Genomic DNA, 23,076 nt, shown 5'->3' with positions numbered 1-23,076 from the left:
GCAAAGATTTTTAACCTGTGAGCAGACACTAAGGTCCATTTTGAGATGCTTCAGAAAGGTTAAAGGAAAACAGAAGCAGGTAACTAGGAAATTAGACCCATGTATGCAAAGAAGTTATTGTGACTGCTTCCTTATGCAGAGTAGGTATTTGTGTATTTTGTTGCTTGCTCTGCCACACATATTTCACATGTGACAATGTGCTAAAAAAAATAGTGCAAACTGTGTCAGGTTACATTGGTAATAGGTAGTGTTTCAGAAATAGGTAGTTCATAGGACTGTTTTGGAGTTTTTTATTTGACTAATAACATGACAGTGGTACCAAAGCAGTTTAAACAAAATGTGCCACTATAGTGGGGAACTGCTGACTCTTTAATTAGCAGCTGTTGACTTTTTTATGGACTCCTTTAAGTATTAGATGTTTTTAAATTAGACAATTTAAAAAAAAATTAGATTGTTTTTAAAATCAAGAACAACGGAAATGCTAAGCATTTGCTTTTGGAAGTTTTGATATGGTTCTAGATGTCTTAGTTTGCATTTAAAGGAATTGAGTATTACATTCTTTAATGATTAATATTATTTTTCTCAGTGTGGAATTCTTGGAAAGAGAGGGGATTACATGCAAGCCTTAAGGGATGCATAGCATCCGGTTTAATGTCAGCATTACTGCTTTACTTCTGCTGTGCTGCAGTATAAATTACATCTGAATTACTTGTTGTGTGCATGGATTACAGCCTCCTTCTATTTGTACCAATGAACTTAGGAGAAAAAGTTCTGTGTCCATTACATTATTTTTAAACTACTCTAGCTATGAAATCTAAGTGACATTAGAAAACTTTAATAAAGTTTTCAGGAGAAAAAAGAAAATCTACTTGTTTACCTGAGACCAGTGTCATTTGATGGAGGTGGTGTCTCTGAATCTGTGAAATACTATGGCTGTTTACTTTGATTTCTGTAAAGCTAGAAGTGCCCTGAAGTGTCTGACCAATATTGCTTTATATTTAATTAAAATAGAAAATCAGCATAGAAATATTTGTGTCAGACTTGCTATGTAACAGATTTTGACAGGTAATTGTGAAGAGGAAAACAGAAGTCATAAAAAAGTTGTCTGTATCACTACAGTATTTAATGATTTTCCAGTTAGCCAGGAAAAGGAGGGGGGAAAGGAGGGAAAGGCATGTAAGATTTGTGGCTGGTAAATTGGCATAAAATTATTTAAAAGAAAGAAGTCTCTGATAAAGGATGAATTAAGATTGCTTGCAAAGGCAGGTTCAGCAAGGCTGTTCTAATTACTGAATCTATGAGACTACAGTGGGGGGCAGCAACACGGAGGGTACTTGCAGGATGAGAGCAGCCTATTCTAGTTGCTGGAAGACTCAGAGTTGTGTTATACAGAACGTCTGGTCTCTATTCCTACACCGTAATGCAGCTGTTTATTAATACTATGCTGAAGCCAAAACAGGAATGTTTTGAAAGAGTGAAAGCATAGAAATAGCAATTGCATCTCTTTGATCCGTGGTATGACTGCAGCTGTGACAGGTAAGGCCTGATGCCAGCCACTAGGCTTTGCTATGGAGCCTTCAGGTCATAAATTTTAACTGTCTTTTTCTAAGTGCCACCTCTGAAGCTCTCTGAAAGTATTTCTTAGGCTGTTGCTAAACAAGTTCCTGGTTAGAACTGTTAACTTGGGGTGGGGGGAGCAGCAATGGAGCAGAAAGTTTATGTAAGTGCAGTTCACATGTGTGTGCTTGACAGGTATGAAGCCAATTTATCTGGAAGTTACAAGCTGACATTTGCTGTGGCAGTAGCCCCCAGGAAGGGGAAATACCTTGGGTGTCTTTCCTCAAACCTTACAGCAACTGAGGCTTTCAGCAGGGCTGTGAGGTAGTGCAGTGGGTCTTGCATTTATGGTATTTCCTAGTCAGATATGGCTTAGGGGGGTGGAGAGGAGTGTTGACCTTATCTTGTTACAGTAAATAAGAAGTGAAAACTTTAAACCTTCCTTATATATGAATTGTTGAATGTTTACCAGTCTTAATACCATACACCAGACCTGCAAATACTGTACAGTAGGATATACATTTTCTGGTTTTGTTGCCTGAATATTACACCTTCCAAAATATGTTTGTCCCTAATACTAATAATAAACTTCATGTTCTAAGGTAAAACAGCACAGGAAGACAATAAAACTTGTTTAACTTTCACTGCTATCACCTTTTAGGCAGTAGGCATTCAGGGATCTGAAATGTAGGAGAAATAATACATAAAACTGCAAGAGTACTCTGACATCTATCATCATGAATTTTGGTTTTGAACATTGTTTTTCTTGAATTACTTGGTTTTCAGACCTTAAGCAACCTGGAAAGTCAAGGCATTTGGGACAAGGAAGAAGGAAAGGAGAGGTAATAAGGCTGTAGATTTAGGACCTGCAGATTTCCGCAGCGGTTACAGGGATGTTCTGGTGGGATAGGTAACCCTCTACTTCATTCTACTGTAGGACCCACTTTGTCTTGCTGTCATTTGAAAACAATGGAGCAGTTCTCTGCTACAGGTTTTGCTCTTCAGTGTAAATAAACCTTTTTCTCTCAGTATTTAGGTACAGTGGGCAAATGCTAGAGGGATAGCTAAGGTTAATTTTGGTTCACTTTTTAGCCATTGCTGGTTAAATCTGCTGTACTGTCTAGCTACTAACTGGCAGACTCAGCAAAAAGCTTTAGAAAAGACTTGCTCTGTGATCCATTTGCCAAATACAGAGTTTAGTTCCTCCTCTGTAATCAAGCTGGAGTCAGCTGATTATAGCTGAGATTTTTCATGCCAGGATCCTGCTTGTTGTCCTTTCCTTGCCTCTTTGGTTAAGTGATGTCCATAGCTGGAAAAAAAATAAACTCATTCTCAAACTCCTCCGGTTTAGAACTATCTCTTGTTATCTCTGAACTGTAGGATTTCTTTCACCTCTAGCAGCATCAATGTAATGAGGAGGGACAACTTCCAGAAGAGTCTAAACAGCATAAAGTCTCTTCTGGAGTTTGCTGTCTTCTGACAGATGGAGAAAGGTTTCAGCCCTTCAGCATGATCACAGATAGTCTGGTTCAGAGGAAGCAATTGACAGGTAGGAAATAAAGTGTTGGATTATTTCCATTTCCTTCTCTGTCTACTTTTTTGTTTCCCTTTCTATTACACTTTTGGCATTGTGTCCAGGAAAACAGCTTCAAGCTGGATTGATGTTGTCTCTTGTTATGCTTTTCACACAGTTAAAAAAGCACTTGTGCTTAAAATTTCCCCATATTTCGAATATCGAAATAGCTTTATTGTAAACCATGATCTCACAACTCCGTTCCTCTGCAGAAGCCATCCCCAGCTCTATTTGGACTTATTAGTGTTCACCATGCCTGGCTCCTGCATTGTTGAAAGTATCTTGTGTTTGTCTGCACTGAGCTCCCCAGCTCCCTGGCAGAGGATGCAGCCCTGACACAGCATGGCAGGAATGCACGCAGCCAGCTCGGGCTTGATGCTCTGCCTGAGGTACTGCAGCTTCTTGGGACCCAGAGCACGGGGGTAATGCTACAAGGCAGTGCCTTCACAGGGCATCCTTGTCATTTTCCCCAGTGCCCTTGCTTTTGGAAATGCCATACAGTGATAACTGAAGTGCCTCACTTTAGATGAAAAAAAAAAAAATCCCAAACAAAAAACCCAGCAAACAAAAACTTCAGTCTTATGCAGAATAAAAGTTGTGTCATTTCTGGACCCACACTATCCCTAGAAGTATAAGAACATTTGCACCAAGCTGCATCTAGGCTAATGAGCCCAGCTGGCACTGGTTTGTTTCTACATCTCTGGCACAGATAATCTGACCATGGGTAATTGAGTGTTTATAAATAACCCACTCTGAAAATGTTAAAATTGTTTTATCTTCTTCCTGTTAGCATTTCTTGGCTGAACAAAGGTTACCCTCATCTCTTGACAAACAGATGTACTATCTGTTCTTCCCACCTGAACTGACATATTATATCAAGCATGGATGAAGCCAGGTTCTAGCACTATAAAAAGCCATCAAAGCTCTAGTAGAAAAAAATTATCTCTAATATGTTTTACCTATGCTTCCATTGACTCAAGTGGTTTAAATAAAAATGACTGATATATGTCAAACTTCTGAGAACTTGGAAAGATGTTTATTGCAGGCTTGTTCTCAGAGACCTCATGTGGCAAATATTTAAGTTAAATGCCTTCAGGTAAAACTGATTCCTTTATGTGGACTTCTAATTTCTAGTTGAACTTCTAGTGATCTTGTTTTGTTTTCTTACTGTCCATGTTAAAACTCGCAAGAGCTGTTCTGAGTTGGGCTGTGCCTTGTTTTAATGAAAAGGTTTTTTCTCAATGAGCTTTTGTAAGTAATTATAGAAGGCATGTAGAGCACCTCTCTGTGCTGAAAAATATCCCATGCCTTCAGCTGGTGAGCATCTATAAATTTATTTTTTCATAAAATAAAGTTTGGGTGTACTTTTGAGAAGATGCATAGGAAGTTGCAACCACCTGCACTGAGTAACAAGTTGTTCTCAGCATCAGAAATTACTGGAGGGAAAGCTGAATTGCACAGCTGTGGGATTGCAGCTGTGCTGCACTGTGAAGCTCATGCACCTTTGTAGATAGTTGTAATATTTCCTTTCCCTTGTGTCATTCCTGTCACAGTAATACAGGACAGACAATATGAGTGGGTGAATGAACTTAGAATGCCTTTAATTCCTTTCTTCACACAGCATAGGAAACATGGACCATGCTTCAACAAATTTTAAAGTCTCAACCTGTTATTGATTGAAATAGTAGCTTGACATAGCTGATTAAAGGCCTATTAGAAAGAAATATTTTATATAGGTAGAAGAGACATTTAAAATTGTAGAAATACAATACTGTCTCCCATTCAGGGCATTGGTGGGAATGCTGTTAGTATTATAAACAATTAAATAGCTCATCCAAAACAACTAAGTTGTAATACATGAAGAGTGTTGCAGTAAAGACTGGTAAAGGGGTGTATCCACAGGTGGAATGTGAAACACTTGTCACTTGGACTCTCAGGCTGATTTGAGTCTACGTCATTCATGTGTGGTTCACTCTGGAGTTTGTTTAGTTTGCACAGTTAAAAGTCATAAATGGTGCAAGTTAAAGTGCAAGCTGCCATTTTAGATCTTAAGATGAATGTAAATATAGAACCAAAGAGATTTTTAAGAAAGAAGGCAAAAATGCCCTACAAACCTACTTCTGTATTTGGATATGTCTTTCAGTGATGTCTCTTCAGTTTTGTTCTGTAAAAGGTTGAGTTTGGTTTCTTGTTTTTAAGAGCTATTGTATATACCAAGGGAAACATGAACAGGTGACCTCTTCAGGAATTATTTTGCACATTCACTTTGGAAGCTGTCTGCTAGAGGGTTATTACTTGGGGATATTCCTGGAGCATTCTAAATTATAAGATTTATTATGTATGGCAAATAGTGCATCTGAAAAATGACTGAGCTGATTTATCTAAAACATTGGGAAAGAGGAAATATTTTGCACTGACAGTTCTGCTCCTTCTGTAGCAGGGTTTGATAAAGTGAATTAAAATTTAAATATAAGATTGTTCTATTTTCAAAACAAAGAAATGTCCTTTTTGTTAGCTGGATTTTCAAAAGATGTCAGAATATTCCAAGGTGATTAATTTGAAGCCTGGGAATAACCATGAGGAGTGACAAACGTAAAAGCAAGTAAAAAAATTAATATATAAATTTTAACATGAGTTTCTGAAAATTTTATAATTATTATAATAATGATAGTAATAATGCTTTTAAACATTATACCAATTTTGTCTAAGAATTTTTAACTCTTTGCCAATTTAGATTTAAGAAGTTTCAGCAGTCTTGTGAGAATCAATAGCTGTGAAGAGACATTAATGAATGTGCCCTCAGAGAACACTATTCCATGTGGCAGTAGCACTCTTGTGCTGAGAGTTGTCACACATGTACCTACAGTCCAGACAGAGCTTATCCTGTCTTGCCAGGATACAAAGAACTGCAGAACCAGGATGCAATGATGCAGGTGCTCAGGGTAACTGAGATGGAGCAAATTTAGGGATCCAAACCCTCTGAGTTTTAGGAAAATGTTTTTTTAAAGTTTTTTTTAGGAAATACATTGTTTCACCAGATGCCGGGTTTGGATCCCAAACAATAGTCAGAGCTCAAAAATCCAGAAGGTTTAAACTATAGATGATATACAAGCCCTGTAAAGCTATTGCTCTGGGCTTATTCCTGTAAAGTTACTGGGTTTGTACAAGTTTTACTTAAGAACGATAAGAGGATCTAGTGATGTGCTATCTTGATATTAAATAAAACCTGGCATGATAATATGCACAAGAGCGGATCAAGAGCCTTAGCCTCCTAAAATCAATAATTTGTTTTCATGGAGTTGTTTTGGTCTTTTGGTTTTTTTGTTGGTTTTTTTTTTTTTTTTTTGCAAAACCACCTCAGTAGTCCCATCTCACTCATCTATGGCTTTTATCTGTGTAAAGAAATGCTGTTACATCCTTCTTGATTAAATAAAGCATTAAAACTGTAAGTTTTATGGTCAAAGACAGAAGAGATCCAACGATTTCCTAAAACAATAATGTACATAAATTGCCTTTTTTGTTATTGTTTTGTTAAGGGTAAATGTGAAGATAAAGATACAACGAAATATTTTGCCTGATAAGTATAAGTAAATAAATAACAGAATGTAGCATCTGATGACCTTGAGTGCCAAAGATCTGCCTGAGGCCTGAGGAAACAGGTCTGTTACACAATACAAAGTGTGACAGGATGGCAGTACTAAATTTTCCTCTATTTGAAATAGTGTATCTGAAGTAAAATTATTTAAGTCAGATGTTTAAAGGAATGAGCAGGTGAGTTACTTTTAAATTTGTATATTTAGTGAAATACAGTGTTGTTCCTCTTGTTTATATTAATATATAATTGTATAAAAATATATATTTATATATGTAAACCTAAATATTTTTATAAATATCAAACGTAAAGGTGCTGTTTTCTTACTTCCAACAAATAGCCAAATAAAAGATTTCTCTTCACATATAAGGTCATCCACAGAATTCTGATTTGGGAGTGGTGCTCACCTATTTTTCAAGGAAAAATCTGTCTTGATTGCCAGAAATAGTTTAATGCTTTTAGCCCAAAGTGTAGGGCTGACAATACATTTTCTTGCTCTTAAAACAACAGTGGTGGAAATAGCATTACCACTGCTCAATGGGTTACAAGATATCTGCAAAAAGTTGACAAGGGCTGTCCTTGTGGAGTAAGCACCAGACACAAAGTGTGAGGTGGCTTTTACCCTTTTACCTCAAGCACTTCCAGACTCATCAGGAAGTCTCATTAGTTGCATGTTGGACTACCAGAGCATCTCCTCCAGCAGAATGGGAAAATTCCATCTGTAAACTCTCCTTGCATTTCTCTAGTAGAGTGTTGCTCAACAGAAGTGTGTACCCAGATTTCTGTTATTTAACTTTTGTCTGTGGATTTTTTGTTTTGCTGAGCTGAGATACATGTAAGACTTGCAGCAGAGAATTGTCAGTTTTTTCTGCACTAGCAGTGTGTCAGGTGGCAATTGCTGATTACACATGTGGAACTGTGTCATTACAAGAAGCAATGAATTCCTACTTAAATCTACAATTCTTTTTTTAATCAAGTTAATACCCTAAATTATTAATATCCAATTTTAAAACTGAAGAAGCAGGCTTTGGTACCGAAGTTAAATCTAGGTCTTCCAGCTCATTGATATGAAGACTGACATTGTCACCAGGGCAAGATATTCACTCCTCCATTGTTTTCCTGTCTCTTACACATCAGTGATGCCTTTGAGCTTTGTCTTTAGATCTCAGAATCCTTGGGAAAGAAGCAGACAAGTGCCCAGCAGTTTCATTTTACATTTACTCTCATTAATCACACTATTTGAAGAATTTTTTTGTTGTGCTGGAGTTCTGTTTGACTTTTTTTTTTTTAACATTCTTTCTACTGAAGAGGAATGGGAGTGCCCTGGGAAATGCTGATATATTTGGCCATTTTTAAGAGATTTGGCCACTTAAGGGTAATGATATTCTGGAGATTATTCCTCCTGTTTCCTGTAACTATGCTAGCAAATGCCATTATCCCATAAATAAAAAAAAAATTCAGGAAAGCAGCAGGTTGGCCCTACTGTGTTAAACACAAACACCCTCCTTTTTTCCTGAATCAAGAATGAAAAAATGCAGTGCCTTCCTCTAAATACACACTTGTTTCTTCTGCTGGTTTTAAGTTTGCACTTCAGTTCACTTCTGCATTTACTTGACTTGTATCAACAGCTACAGAAAAAACAAAACAAAACAAAACAAACCCCAAAACCCTGCAGCCGTTTTCAGTGCTTGTTGTTCTTGGCTCTGGATCAGTTCTGGTGTCCAACTGGTAGGACCTGAACCTTGGTGCTTAACAAGTGCCTGTAGTCAAAACAGTTGGTGTGTGCGAGCGCTGATCTGGTATTTGCTGCAGGAGGTCATCTGCCTGATTTTTTACCGTGTGCAGAATACCTAATCACGTTGCTGTGTTTCTCTGACGGCATCTGTGGCAATGTGAATCGTTTCACATTCCAAAAGTACATGTTTACAGTCGTCGTAGAATCAGATTAAGTTGGCAGCCTGCTCCTCTCTGTAAGTGGCTCAGTTTACATTTCTTCTTCTAGCAGGATGTTTTGCATAATTTTGCTGATCCTACTCACTTGTAGACTTTGTGAAATGGAGAATCGTTTTAGTGGGTTTATGTCAGAAAGCAAAGCTTGTGTTTATTGTAAATAAACACCAGCAGAACAGTGGTTATTTTAGCACTTGATAATTTCCCAGTTATGTCATTTGACCTGGAATGAAGCTTGCGATTGTTGAGCTGTGTTTTATGCAGCGGATCAGTCCGGGGGTTTGAGCTGGCAGTTTATTTCCTTTGTCAGTTTGCAAGAAGTATCAAAATGAAACCGACTGTGCTGTTTCCTTTCCAGTGCGCAGCACAAGAAGGGTGGAACAGTTTGCGGATATTATTTCCAAACTTTTTCAGCTGGACTTGGAATAGTGTTTTGTCAGAAAGCTGGTAAAGTTATCCTTTGGTCTTGCAACACTATGCTGTAGATTGCTAGCATCAAATCCGAGTTTATTTTTGCTAGGTTTTGTTAGTGTTGTTTCAGACTGTGGCTGCAAAATGAAAGTGCTTACAAGGTGTTTATGAACTCTTGTTATGAACCAGCTGCCAGTTCCTGCAGGATGACACATTTCTGCAAGCAGTCTAGTTCAGTTTTCTGGTAGCTGGCTGTCGCTTTTCGGGCATGCGTGGGGTTTTTTTCTGGCTTTGTTTTATTAGAATAAATGCCAAGTACATATGCAAACTTTGAACTGGGATCAGTACAAGGTGGCAGTTTTCACTTACTATTTACTGAAAATGTAAGTATACGTGTCTCAGCTTTGCACAACGAAGGGCTGTGCAACAAAACACCTCAGGATATACTGAAAACAGGAAAACTGTAATTTGTGCATAGGTGGTGTATGGAGTTACCATAAGTAAGATCATCAATCAGGCTGGGATACGTTACTTGAAACAGAGTCACATAGTGGATGAGATACTAAATTTTGTTACCATTGATTAAATATTGAAAATGGGGAATAACAAACAATATTCATGCTGTGTTAGGGGCAGTCAGATAAATTAATTTGTTCTATTTTAAGTAAAAGGGCTATGAACTCAAAGGTTGTGGTGAATACAAGCATGAAAGGAGCTTAATTATTCTGTACTGTTTACAAACAGCAAATAACTTCATTACCTGTCTGGGGTTTAGCTATTATACTTTGTTTGTTTTTACCAAGTGTAATGCCAAGCTGTAATCCCTAACACTACGTCTCTGAATTATTCGTGGGTCAACCTAAAATTAATTTTTGCTTTAGGCCTCTTGCACAAAGGAAGTCAGGTCATGATATAAAGAGAGTAATGTTTCAAAATGACTGGTGCTGACAAAGTTCTAATATCTCTCTTCTGACAGTGTTTGAGGGATTTTTTTGTTCTTGTTCAACTACTTGCAAAAAACACTGAAAGACCTAAGGCATAGCTGTCTGTGCACTCAAACTGTGCATGACTTTTTTCCTTTGCAATCTTCTGCATCTCACTGATGGACAAGGCACTAACTGGGCAAAAACTGTTCCTTTGATTTGCTCAGTTTTGAGTAGTACGTGTTGGGTAAGAATAGGTGGGATATACTAAGAAGTGGGAAGGTTTGTAGGCATAATTAGAGGTAATCTGCAGTTTTCGCATCATGTATAGATCTTTTGGGTACAAAAGTACTACAGTCCACCTGGAAACATATGGTTGGTGTATTTTACTGGCAGCATATTTTCAGATGTATTGTTTGTAAGGTTTGCTGAGAGCTAAGTGAGTGCTTGATCTTGTGTGAGAAAGTTGAAGGAAAAATTTGAGAAGAGTCTCTACTCAGAATGTGGTTTTGCCTCTTTTGTTTCCCACACACTGTGCTTGTGACTCTGGAGCTCATGCTGCCTCTATTGCTTTGCTTTTTTGCTTATGATTAGAAGGAGAAGTGGCGTTTCCTGCAAAACAGCTGCTAGTATTCCCTGGTGACCAGTCAGAGAGGATCCAGTGGAATTACAGATTCAAAGACAGACCTAGAGGACTTTGGCAGCTGTAGCAGAGGGTTTGGGGAAAGGTAGGGAGTTGTGTTGTGTAGGATGCAGGAAGGAGGATTACAAATGTAGTACAAGGGCATGGGAGCGAAGCTGTGGAGGTTCAGGGACTGTTAAGTCTTCAAGAGCATAAGAACTTCACATCTACAAACAATTCAGGTTTAGCTGAGAAAGTTGGACTATATCCATGTTTCCATAGGACATGGAGAATCTCCTGGAATAAATAGTTCACAATGCTCTTGATGCAGAGTTCGCAATGAGCGTTAGGTGGATATGCGGCACTGGGCTTTTAGACTCTTGCCACTAACTAGGAAAAGTAACAGATATTGATCAGAAATTGTTTTTTAGAAATTGCAGTTAATTCAGTGAGAGAGTATTAAACTTTACATGAAGATTAATGTCATTAATACATTAACTGACAGCAGAAGTCACATGTTACTTGTCACTTGCTGCAGTGGCTGCCCTGAGACAGCTGAGGTTGCAGAAGGATTAAAGTAATAAAGAGGATTGTAACTTTGTGTTCTCTCTGCTGCTGGATTTGACAGCAACTGGTATTTAGAACAAAACAGAGTATGTGTTTTTGTTTATGTGGGGTGTAAACACGCATTTGGAACTACTTAAATTAATTGAAATAGTTCTCTTTCTTGAGCACACATTCATAGCTTTGCCGGCTTCTGCAGAACTGAAATGCATGGAGAGCTTAGGTTAGGATCTCACAAGGGAGAACTGGTTTACTTGTTGCCTTGCAGGATTTTTTCATCTTAAGGAAACAAATATTTTCATTTTCCTTTAGGTTCATTTATGTCCAGGGACTATGCCACTGCTGTATATAAGCAGGGATAGCCATGTCCATAGTTGCACATGTAGGAGTTTACCTGCCCCGCTACATCTAATCTGTCTACACATGAACTGCAAATAAGTGTGGACTTTTTTATTACAGTTTGTTGTCTCCTGAATGTGTTAGCATGTGATATCTGATTCTGTAACAGCTTCTTAAATATAAATTTATTTTAGTCACATGTTAATTTATTACATAGGCTATGTAGTAATGTGTGTAATTCTTTGTTTATATGTAAAATATGAATAGGCATATAGGTAGAAAAGTTAAAAAAACAGATGTGACCAAGAAATTCAGTTTTATAGAGAAGCAACACCACTCTGGTTTGAGCAGTTGATTTTGGCAGCTGACAGAATTGTCATATATCCCCATTATTTCTCTTTGAAACTTCTTACCCGTGTCTGATGCTGACTCACTACCACATACGTAGTAAGGAAGGAGGAAGCAAGAGGCAAGCTGATAGTTCTTGAGAAGGCTTATATCAATATTTAGTTATGATTTATGCCCCCCACCATCAAGATTTGTTTATGAGGTTTCACACCTTCAACAAGTCCAGCCTCTGTGGCCATGCTTGCCCAGGTCAAACAGGGATTTTCTGCCCCTTTGGGGATTGTTGCTCCTCCATCTCTCCACAGGACCTACCTGCAAGGTGTTGCTGCCACCATCTCCTGCTGACACTAAAGTGACATTCACTTGTGTGAGTCAACGTGTAGATTTCACCTGTCCAGGCAGTGCCCAAGAACACTTGACAGTTGTGTGGCACTGACTCTTTACTTTCTTCCTCCTCTATGACTTCACAGTGGTCATAATTTCCGTTTTGCTTCTAGGAAATTTCAAGAGAAGCTGGGTAATGCTGATAATTCTCAAATGTGTATCGAAGTCTGTCTAAAACATGGAAGACTTTCTGTAGCCATGGTTTGGGGGAAGAGGAGAGTGTGAGGAGGTAAAGGGAATAACAAGAACGACCACCAGTTTGACACACTCAGATAAAATAATTGTCATCTTTTCCTTCCCTATCTTTTAAGTTAATATTTATTTAAAATAGCGGGATGCACTTTATGATACTGTCATATCACTACAGTGCTTCTTCCACCATTTTGTTTTATAGTAAAAAATGCAAAGTTAATGTAAATTGAGAAAGTTTTATAGGGAAAAGCACCAAACATTTAGCTTGACTGAAAATCCAGTATAAAGAGACTGTTAAAAAATAACTTGCTGTGGTATGTGATGCTTAGATGGCTTTCAAATGTAATTCTAGATGGTCAATATCTTGAATGTCTGTCTTTCTGGAAGATAAATGTGCTACTTTGTTATTAAAATTAAATTTCCAAATGTATACACAGGAATGATATCACAGACACGGTTTACAAAAAGTGGTCAATCTTAAGAAAATCAGTAGCTGTGGTGAAGAGTGGAGTAATTAATCCTGAATTTATATAATTTGTGTATGGAAATTGGGTTGGGTTTTTTCCCAAGTTTCACTTTTTACAATATACAGCTTGGTTTTGTTGGTTACATAGCAGTTCCTTTTCATGAGCCCTCAAATAATTAATGGGAAAGTTGCAAATTTTCATTAATTTAAATTGAAGTAGTAGTTGCTGAGAAGGTCGGTGAATCTTGAAACAGTAACTGTTATTTAACAAAATAAATACTCTCTGAATGGAACGCTGCATTTCGGAGGCAGATGCTGAGCTTACATGGTTGTTGCCACCATTGTGAGGTGAAATGAATGTGAATTACCTGCACCCTGCAAAGGACTTTTAAAGGCAGAGGCTGCACGCTGAGCTGTGTGATGGGGTGAAAACTATCAAATGACAGTGGCATTTGGGGTGTGAGAGAAGATATTTTTTGCATGTAAAAGAATTATTACTGTTTTCTTCAGTTTCAAGAGAATTTTTGAAGGGAATTGCAGCATTTATAATTAAAACTGTGAATATAAGGATGTGGAAGGGCTTGATCTTTAATAGAAAAGGCCTGTATTTAGTCATTGGTGATTCAAAAGAAACAGTTTGGAATATTCTTCTAAAAATTTTAAGCATTTATCTTTTGTTCTTGAGGTATCTGCCTATTGCGAATTAATCATGGCTGAATCCGTCTGCTACTGGCAAGTTTTTACTTGTGAGAATGCCAGACAAATTGTCATGTTTTGATTCTCTGTGGGAAAATTTTTCTTAGTTATCCTTGAAATATCAAACTAGTGAGCACAAGGCTGATGATGTAAACACAAAGCCTTCCCTTGCAGCAGGAGGTCACTGGTGCTTCCTTAACCTGCTGTTGGCTGACACGGCGGCCAGTGCTGTGCAAGTACAGTAGTACCCGCTTGGATTTTTCAAGTTAAATGCTTTAGATGAGGAAAAATTGCTGCATGTTGAAGGAAAAACTTCAGCTTGTCCAGTTCTTGGTCTGTAATTCCATTCTGCTTGCTGCATTTGATCACAGTGTTAGCAGTGGGGGTTCTGGGCTGATCCCTGCCGTGGGGGCTCACGGTGCCTGGTGCTGGCACACCGGAGTCTGTGCTGCTGCTGGGATGGAAAATTCCTCTCACCCCATCCTGCCCGTGCCACCCGCTGCCTCTGGCTGGAGGACACCAGGGTGAAGGGGACAGGGAAAGGGTGTTGCCACAAATGGGGGCACAGGCCTGGTAAAGACAGCTCCTGTCTCTCTCTATTTTGTCATTGGGCTTAGGTTCACAGCACCAACCAAGCCCCTTGTTTGCAGCACACTGTGATCCAGCACTGTGTTGGATCCAAGCACTAGCACTTCCCCCTGGAAAAATACATAGTTTGTAAAAGAATGGCCAAGTATGTCCTTAAAATATTTTTTTCAACAATATCAGGGGTAGGACATTTAGATTTTAAAAAATAATAATAATCACACCCAAGCAATTTTGCTGACGTCTGTCTGTCCTGAAGCTTGTTCTTCTGTTGCAGGGTCAGCATGGCCTTGCTTTTTTGCAGTGAGCATGAAGAGTGTTTACAAGGATCTGATATCTAGATACAGTGTCTGTAGCTGATACATAAGCTTCCTGCTTCTTTGTACTTGCCTCTTTTTCTTTGTGGAAGAAAATTAAGGTTTTACCTTGATTGAAACAAGGTAGCCATAAAGTAAACTGTCTAATAATCGGATCACATGAATTCATCCTAATTATTACAGAAGCAATATGTCTGCAGCAGAGTATTTCACCAAATCACCTGAGTTGTTGTTACATGCTCTCCCCTTTCTGCTTTATGTGGCAGAGCTGGGACACCTTGTGTACCCCCCACACAGATATTGATGGTTGCTTATTGCTTAGAAAATGGTTTCAGATTTCTTGGTGAAATTTTCTGCTAGATTATCAGCATTTATTTTACTATTTTATCCATTTTTCAGAGTGCTTCACAGAATCAGTTTTGTTTAATTATCATTTGGCTTGATTATATTCACAACAGTAATGGACTGGTGTTCTTCAGAATGATTAAATCATTGTAATTGGCATAGAAAGGAACAATAGCTTCTTCCTGGACTTCTTTTAGCCTATGTAATGCTGTAAAGTTTATTATTTTTCCATTACAGAACGAAGACACGGTTCAATGTGTAAACCTTCCCCTTCTCCAGCTTCTCCAGCCTGCAATTCCAGGACATCCCTAGTGCAGATGAAACCGAAATCCTGTATCAGTGGCCATAACCCTGTCAGCAGCAGCTCAAAGCCATTCAAAACGCCCAAAGACAATCTACTTACCTCCAGTAGCAAACAGCACACAGTCTTTCCTTCAAAAGTATCACGGGATAAACCATGGTAAGTACCAGAAAATAGCTACCGAAGATGTTGCTCTGCAAAAAGTAATGAGTATCCCTATGTGTATTTCACAGTCATAAAAAAAAAAAGTCTGTAGTCTCATCCTTATCTAACTTTACAGTTTAAGACGCTACATTTCCTAAGGGAGGAAACTGGGATGGTTTTAACATTAAAAAATATTTAGGAGGAGGAAAAAGGACTGGACTACTTTTCTGATGTTCCATCAAATGTCCGCTTTTCTAAACTGCATATAGCAGGTGAGGTGTTGACCAAGTTTGCTGTCTTTAAGGTCCATCTTTCAGTACGGCATCAGCCCTTAAACTAATGCTTTTGAACAGCAGGACACTTTTTGCAGAGTTCTTAATAGTAGCTTAACTGATATTCATGAAAACTTACTGCTTCTCGTCCTTTATCTTCAACAGCAGCTGCTGTTGGAGTTCGTTCTGTATTTTCATCATGTTTGATGCCTCATAAGAAGATGGAAGAAAATTCTGGCTGCTAAAATCACTATTTGGGGACATCTTACCTCATTGTATTGTGATATATATATACACACACACACACACACACACACATTCAGGCTTTGAGACTGCCATGCCCATCCTCCTGTGACTGTGATGATAGCAGAGTTGCAAAAATGGAATTGAAAGCAGAATTGGGTCACTATTTTATCCATAAGAAACTATTTCAACTTTAGTCATCTACAGAAAAGATGCTTTGTGATTAAGTCACTAGGCTGGTGACTCAAGACCTGGGTTCAGTTCCTGGTTCTGCAGAGTCTACTGTTACACATTTGTTGTCTCTGCCTCTGTTCTGTGTCTGTAAACATGAGATAGTAAGACTTCCTTTTTCTCAAGTTTTATCTACTAACTGTCTGACTATCCTTCCCTTTTATATGTAATACCTAGCATAAGAAAGTCATTATTTAGGTAGAGTTTATGGACACAGTTGCCTTAAAGCAGTAAATAATATAATACAAACCAGTCACTTGTGAGACACTCATAAACTCAAATTATGTTAAATTAATAGATTTTGGTTTTTACCTGAAACATGCAAGTGGTATGATTTCAAAGACAGCAGCTTCTGTCTAGCTGTGGAATTTACCTTGCACTGGAAAAAATATGATCAAACCATCTTTGCAAGCATGATGAGCGTTGTGCACAATTATGGTATATAATTCTGAAAATAGATAATCCAGATATTTAGATTATATGCATACATGCACACAGGTAAGATAGAAGTTATTCTAGTGAAGGTATAAGTTCCACATTAACTCTAAAAAAAATTATATTCTGGAGTAAGTGACATTTTCTTCTGAATGTTGAAGGGAATTATTTTTTTAAGTCTAATTAAAAAAAATTAGAAAGGAACTTTAGAGTATTAGTACTGTTGACAATGAACCTGTTTCTCATGCTACTGTTACTGACAACAACTTAGATATCCACATTTCAGTGTACTAACTGAATCTGTAAACCATATCCTCCCTTCTGGCAACAGATGGCATTTCGTCAGTCAGTAAAAGCTGGAAGGGAACAAACTAACTGAGCATTTCTACAAACCCTTTTCCCTTTATTGGGAACATCCCAAACATTTACTGAAGATTAACAAGGTAGATTTAGGCATAAAGCTGTTGTACTGCTCTGTTAGTACTTTGGCAATGAATATGTCAGTGGTTGTACCTGCAAATTATCCAACTCTTGCAGTTGCTGGGAGATAATACTGTGGTTTTGTTTACCAGTGGGGAAAAATGAGGCATATAGTAAAGACAGTGTAATCATCACATAACAAATCACAGTCTGAAGTGGAAATCAATGAAATTGTCTTTCAAAATTTGTTGTTAAGTGCCTTATATTACAAGACTTGTTAAAGAATAAACTCAGTCTGATAATCATCACAGGTTATACAGAACTGAAAGATGCTATGGAAGAAAGTGTTTGGTTCTATTCCATCAGTGGATTATAATTTTTATTTAGAATTCTAGAAAATAGTCAGCAGGTTTAATTTTCTTAAATGATAAATTATTCATAACATTTATTCTTTTTAGGATAAGATTATATCTTCCATTCAGCTGCCTGCACACACCATAGAATTTCACAAACTTATCTTTTAGAAAGAAATACTCAATTTACACCAATACATTTGTCTCAAAAATGCAAATAAGATTCAGGATTTATTGGAGTGTGTTGTAGTTTGTCATTGCCAGAAGTTTCCAGTTATTCAGTGCTTTTGTCTGTTACATGGAAGTCCTGTGCCCCAAATATTTACTTGATGTAGTTCATAGTAGTTCATTTACTTGATGTAGTTCATAGATAACAGTTTTAGACAGTTATCAAATCAGCTTAATTCAGAAATTGCATCAATTGTAATGATTGATTTCCAGACCTCAGATAATATTTTTTGTGCTTGCCTGATTCATCCATACAGCATCTCTTTTAAATTTTGGCTGTTGGAAGTACAGGAGTATTTCAGCAATGGCCTCTGCAGCAGCATCACCCAGTATATCTATTGTCAGGCCTGGCTCTGTGTAAACCCAACACCTCGTAGTTTAATTCATTGTATTTTTGGTTGAATCATCATCTTAAGACCAAGTAGCTCTTTTTCACATACTGTCTTGTTCTAAGATGTGCTGCAGAGGCTTAGGTTGTTCTCAGCAAATGTTTTAAATGATCAGATGGAAAAGATCTGGAACTGTTTCATCATTTGTAGCCTCTCTTTGAATGCTCTCCTTCTTTTACTTGGAATATGAAGGATTATTGTGAATACATCACCCACAAATACCTGTCAGCTCTGATTTGTTTCCCCTGTGTATCTCTCTAACAGCATTGCTATTAATACAGCAGTGCTTAGAGACTGGAGCAGTGCTGGAGCACCACTGTGATGTGCACAAGATAATTGTAAACTATAGTTTTCTGAAGCTTGCAGTTGAGGTGGTAAGAAGTATAAAGGGTAAATAACAGGGTGGGAAGCAAAAAAAGACCATGACGATTGGTAGTAATAGCAATAATACTGATCTAGTTATTATAATTAGTAAGAACAGCCCAGATCCTTAGCCTGTATAAAAGGCATTCCTGCAGTTGGAACTCTGTTCCTACCCCTGCTGACCTGCCCAAAGGAAGCCGCTTCACTTGTCATGCCCCAGCACAGCTTCTGAGCACTGCCTTGGAGTATTTCGGTGCTGTGGTGCTACAGGGTGTTCATTTCCACCCATCTGCAATCCTGAGGCAGTGTAAAATTGGGATGAAGTGTTAAAGCTAGCCCTGGGATACAAGCCGAAGCAAGTCTCTTTGGCCTCCCTCCACGGGGATTAGCCATTGCCTGCTAGAAGTTCTGAAAATGAAGAAAATAAGACAGAAATTACATGGTTGTCAACAGCATGTAGCAAACTGACACTCTTTCTGTAAACAGAAACACAATCACGAAGGTATTTGTGATCCCATTACTTGATTACCTGTGGGTAATAATTTAATATTTATGTCACCTTTCAAAGGATCTTTTTCATCAGCTCATAGTCTTTATTTCTCTGTGTTAAGAAACACAATGCTTCATACTGAGGTTGAGAAAGTGAAGCTAGTCAAGATTTAAAAATATTCCAAATGCAATATGGAATTGGGAACAAAATTCATCAGAGTTAATTTGGACCATATATTCTAACACTAAATCACAAAAACTTTTTTATATTGTAAAGGTGACCAAGCAATGTAGAATACAGCTAAGTTTTATGGCTTAAAATGTTTGTGAATTTCTTTGGTAACAAATTTTAAAATAATTGAATGGGTGGAAGAGGTTGTAGAATTAATATAATTATAATATAGTTATGAATGACCAAAAGAAAACCACAGCAGAATTACATAACAACGAAGAAACATAATTTTAAAAACCCTAAGGAAAGGAAAGTGGAGGTAATAAGGAGCTCCATGCATGGGAGTGTTGCAACACACCACAAGTGTTTTTTTTCTTGTTGGGAATGACAATCACAAGCAATGGCTTGGAATTAAAAGAATTTGCCACAAGACAGTGAGGAAGGAAGGAGATTCTCACTGTGGGATTTTACAGCAGATTCTGCTGAAGGTTTAGTTAGAATAAAATAGGATAGGTAGGACAGAATAGAAGCATTTCAGCTGGAGGGGAGCTACAGTGACCATCTTGTCAAACTGGCTGACCAAGAACATGCAAAAACAGAAGGAAATATGCTATCTTGTCTGAAAAAGAGAATGAGTTTTTGAGGCCTGTCATGGTCAAGTGCTTTATGTAGCCCTCAGAAATTTTTGTAGCCATTTTCTGGTTCCCTTCTATGTCATCAGCTTTGGTATTGAACCACTGGTCAGCAACACTGAAAGCCATATTCAGCTATAGTCCAGTATCAATATAAAGAAGGATATATGAAAACTGAATTTGCTCCTTTACCTTATTTGCCATATCCCATTTTTAATATAAGCACAATAATACAATAAAAATTTATAGAGCTTATCAATGGAGACCATCAAATATTTTTGTCACTATTTTCCAGTTGTTTCCTTTTATTTCACCGTGGACTGAATATCTTCTTATTTCATGTATACATTTGCTGGTATTAAAATCATTTCTTTAGTTAATGAACCTTATCAAACACTCTGTGCTATTTTTAATAACTGCCTTTGTTTCTTAATTACTTAGTTTCCCTCAGTTCTGATTCCATCAGTAAATGTTACCACCAGTAACCTTACATGAGTTTCTAAAGACCAGTTAAATTTTCAGTCACATCAGACTTGGTAATGATGGCTAAAAAAATCCCCCTAGCAAGCACCTTTATTGAATTATTATTTTTTTTAAAAAACTAGCTTTTAATTTTATGTTGTTCAACATGTGCTTTTAAACTGTTCTTATTTGTGTTTTATAATGCCCTGCAAAAGTTGGAACATTGTCAGTGATCTTTGTCTGCTTAACTGGTCATCCAAAAGTGAAACCAGATTTCTTTGCCAAGATATGAATTTCAGCAAAACCATATGAAATAGTCATTTATCAGTTTATTTTAAGAGCTTTTCTGTTACTTTTTACAAGACTCTCTGGTTTGGGGTTTCAATATGGATGCAACACCAGCACTTCTGCAAGTTGCCAAATATTCCAAAGTCAATTAGAAATTAATATGCTGAGACCAAATATCTCTCCAGCTCTTTTGGAACCCAGGACCGTATTATCCTGCTTCCCTTATACTAAAAAAAAAATTACTATTTTTCAGTTGGCACTTTACATTTTCTGAGGTGTAATAATTTTATCTGATTGGAAAACACTATCATGCTTCCTTCTTCGTATAGTAGAAATACTGAACATTTCTGTCATTTTTGCATCACTAGTAACTATTTTACTGTGTTTTAGGTAGATATTGCTACTATTAATAGAATTTCTTTTCTAAAAAAAAAAAAAAAAGGTAAATTTGCCCTCACCAAATGTAGATTTTTCTCACCTTTCTTTGGCTTCCATTTTTCTCAGTTTTATTATGTGCCCTTCCTTGTTTTTTATGTTTGTTGCATGTTGCTTTTCTCACCCTCCCTTTAAGCAGCTGTCTTTACTAAACCTAAACAGACTCTTCATTAGAAAAATCCTTTTAAAAATATAGTAAATAAGGTATTAAGGAACTTTAAAAATTTTCCTAACAAACTTTAAAAGAAATCCTAAACGTCTTTTTTTAAAAAATGAATTTTCACTTCAGAAACTCAGCTTAGGAAAATAATTCTCTGCAACTATAGCATAGAAATATTTGTGATTTATTTCCCTTTTGAGTCCTTAGCAGTTGATCACGGTCACTGGTCCTGTGTAGCTTCCAAATTTCTGTTTGGTTATTGATTCATCTCTGTGTTAAGATAAATCTAGAATTCCTTAATGCTGAATGCAGTACCTGCTCATTTTTTTTTTTTTTTTTTCTTAATATGCATATAAATTACAATCTCTAACTTCTGAGATATCCAATAGTTTATTGTAGACTGCCAGGAGTCCTGTAGAATGTGTCTTCAAATATTGGAGTTTTTTTCTATTTTCTTCTACACTGCAATTAAGTGCATAATGAAGGTTGATGTGTTGATCTGTAACAAAACAGTGAAAATGTTTCCTCCCCTGGGCTTTTTTGTTATCACAGTGATTCATCCATATATGCCCTAAGATTTGAGATCCTGAACACTGCAAAATAGAGAAACTTTTTACTTTTTTAAGATCTGTTAACTATATTTTACTACTAGACCAGATAATACTCTTGACCCTTTCACTGTGTATCAGTACTTAGAATTTACATGTTAGAAATGGGGCATGAAGATTTGATCTTATTTTCTTATATAGCTTTTGGATAATAAAAACTACTTCATCGAGAGTAAAAAAAAAAGAATCTATTTTCAGAAGATATAATTGCCATCTGTTTAAATGAAAAAAATAAAATTCTCACCCTGAGATGTTATAGTTTGTATCTGTCACTTAACTAAATAAATTCAGACCAGTTTAAAAAAGTAGGTGATCAAATCCTCTCTTTCATAGCTGCATGTTTACATTATCATTGAAATATTTAATGCAGTTCTGGTTTTGTGAGTGAGTTAATTTTTTTCTGCTTGGTTACTGGCCAGCACTCTACACTTTCCTGCCATCAAATCTGTGTCCTGACTGCTGTATTCATGGTACCACAGCATATGGAAGTTTCATATAGTTTAATTGCAGCTTTAGAGTACATCATCTTTCTAGTTTTATATATGTATTATTTATATCAATGTTCATACATTTTTCTACATTAAAATACCCTTAGACAAGGATGAATGACTTTCCCTTACGGTCAGCCCACTCCAGCCACTCACTGCACTTTCTGCTTATCAGCCATGGAGTGACAGAGTAGCCCAGAAGTTCAGGCTTGGAGTCATTTTGGACCCTGCTTCCCATGTTCCCTGAGGCTGTCTCAGGGGAATGCCTTCTCAAAATCATATTTTTCTGAAGGCAAAGCCTCCACACCTGCTAACCATTCTTCCACAGGAAAAATGTAGTGAAAGTGCCATTTTTCACATGCCATTTTTCAACACAAAAGACTGAAATTATGTGAGACTTAGGAATGGAAGGAAGCCCTGAGCTTTATGATGATGTGCAGATGGCCAAATGTTGCCCATCTTGGAACATTAACAGCAGTGTGGTCTCTGGCACAAAAACTCTGCTTACCTGAGCTGCAGCATGCCAGAGTACTTCAGAATACATACTGATCTAGCAGAGTTGTGTATTTAACAAGTAGCACATGAGTATTGCACCAGTAGAACCTCTGCACTACCTTGCAAAATTACAGCAGTGATGTTGCAAGCAGGTTGTTCTTTGAGTACAGTTTGCTAAGGAGTAATTTCTCACTCTTCATAAATATTCATTTACCTTTTATTTATTTATTTATAAATACTCATTTTACCTTTTAAAATATTTCATTTTACCTTTAGGTCAGATGTAATAGATTAAAGGATACCCAAGTTGTAAGATTTTTTTCTGTATGGGACAACCTACTAGGTTGCCACCTTTGTACTGGAGATTAAAATTATGAAGGTTAACTTAGTTCTGTGATTCAGAAAGGGAAAGATAGGAATACTGCTAAGGAGACTCTCATGCTTCTACATGAGGAATTTTTTTTCCCTTTTAAATACCACTATTGCATCTTTATTTAAGAAAACCATGCTTCTTTTGTTTGGTCATTGTGGCATGGCAGTCTGAAAATTGTCATTTTTGCTTTATCTGTGTGTGAATTTATTTACCAGGCAGGTAGTCAACCAT

General features: G+C 37.2%; 1 protein-coding gene across 7 annotated transcripts in view; it reads left to right on the top strand.

Moving 5' to 3' along the window:
• ATXN7L1 (ataxin 7 like 1) overlaps positions 1-23,076 on the top strand; it is a 113,201-nt gene that overhangs the window by 63,943 nt on the left and 26,182 nt on the right. For all 7 annotated transcript variants that reach the window (XM_030467528.1, XM_030467485.1, XM_030467519.1 and 4 more), the window contains one exon: positions 15,102-15,324. In XM_030467528.1, the coding sequence (XP_030323388.1) occupies positions 15,102-15,324 (223 nt within the window). The remainder of the gene's footprint in view (positions 1-15,101; positions 15,325-23,076) is intronic.

The sequence above is a fragment of the Calypte anna genome, chromosome 1, assembly GCF_003957555.1.
Source record: "Calypte anna isolate BGI_N300 chromosome 1, bCalAnn1_v1.p, whole genome shotgun sequence".
NCBI classification, from domain to species: Eukaryota; Metazoa; Chordata; class Aves; order Apodiformes; family Trochilidae; genus Calypte; species Calypte anna.
Note: the sequence above shows the minus strand (reverse complement) of the source record. Positions and strands in the feature narration are given on the sequence as shown.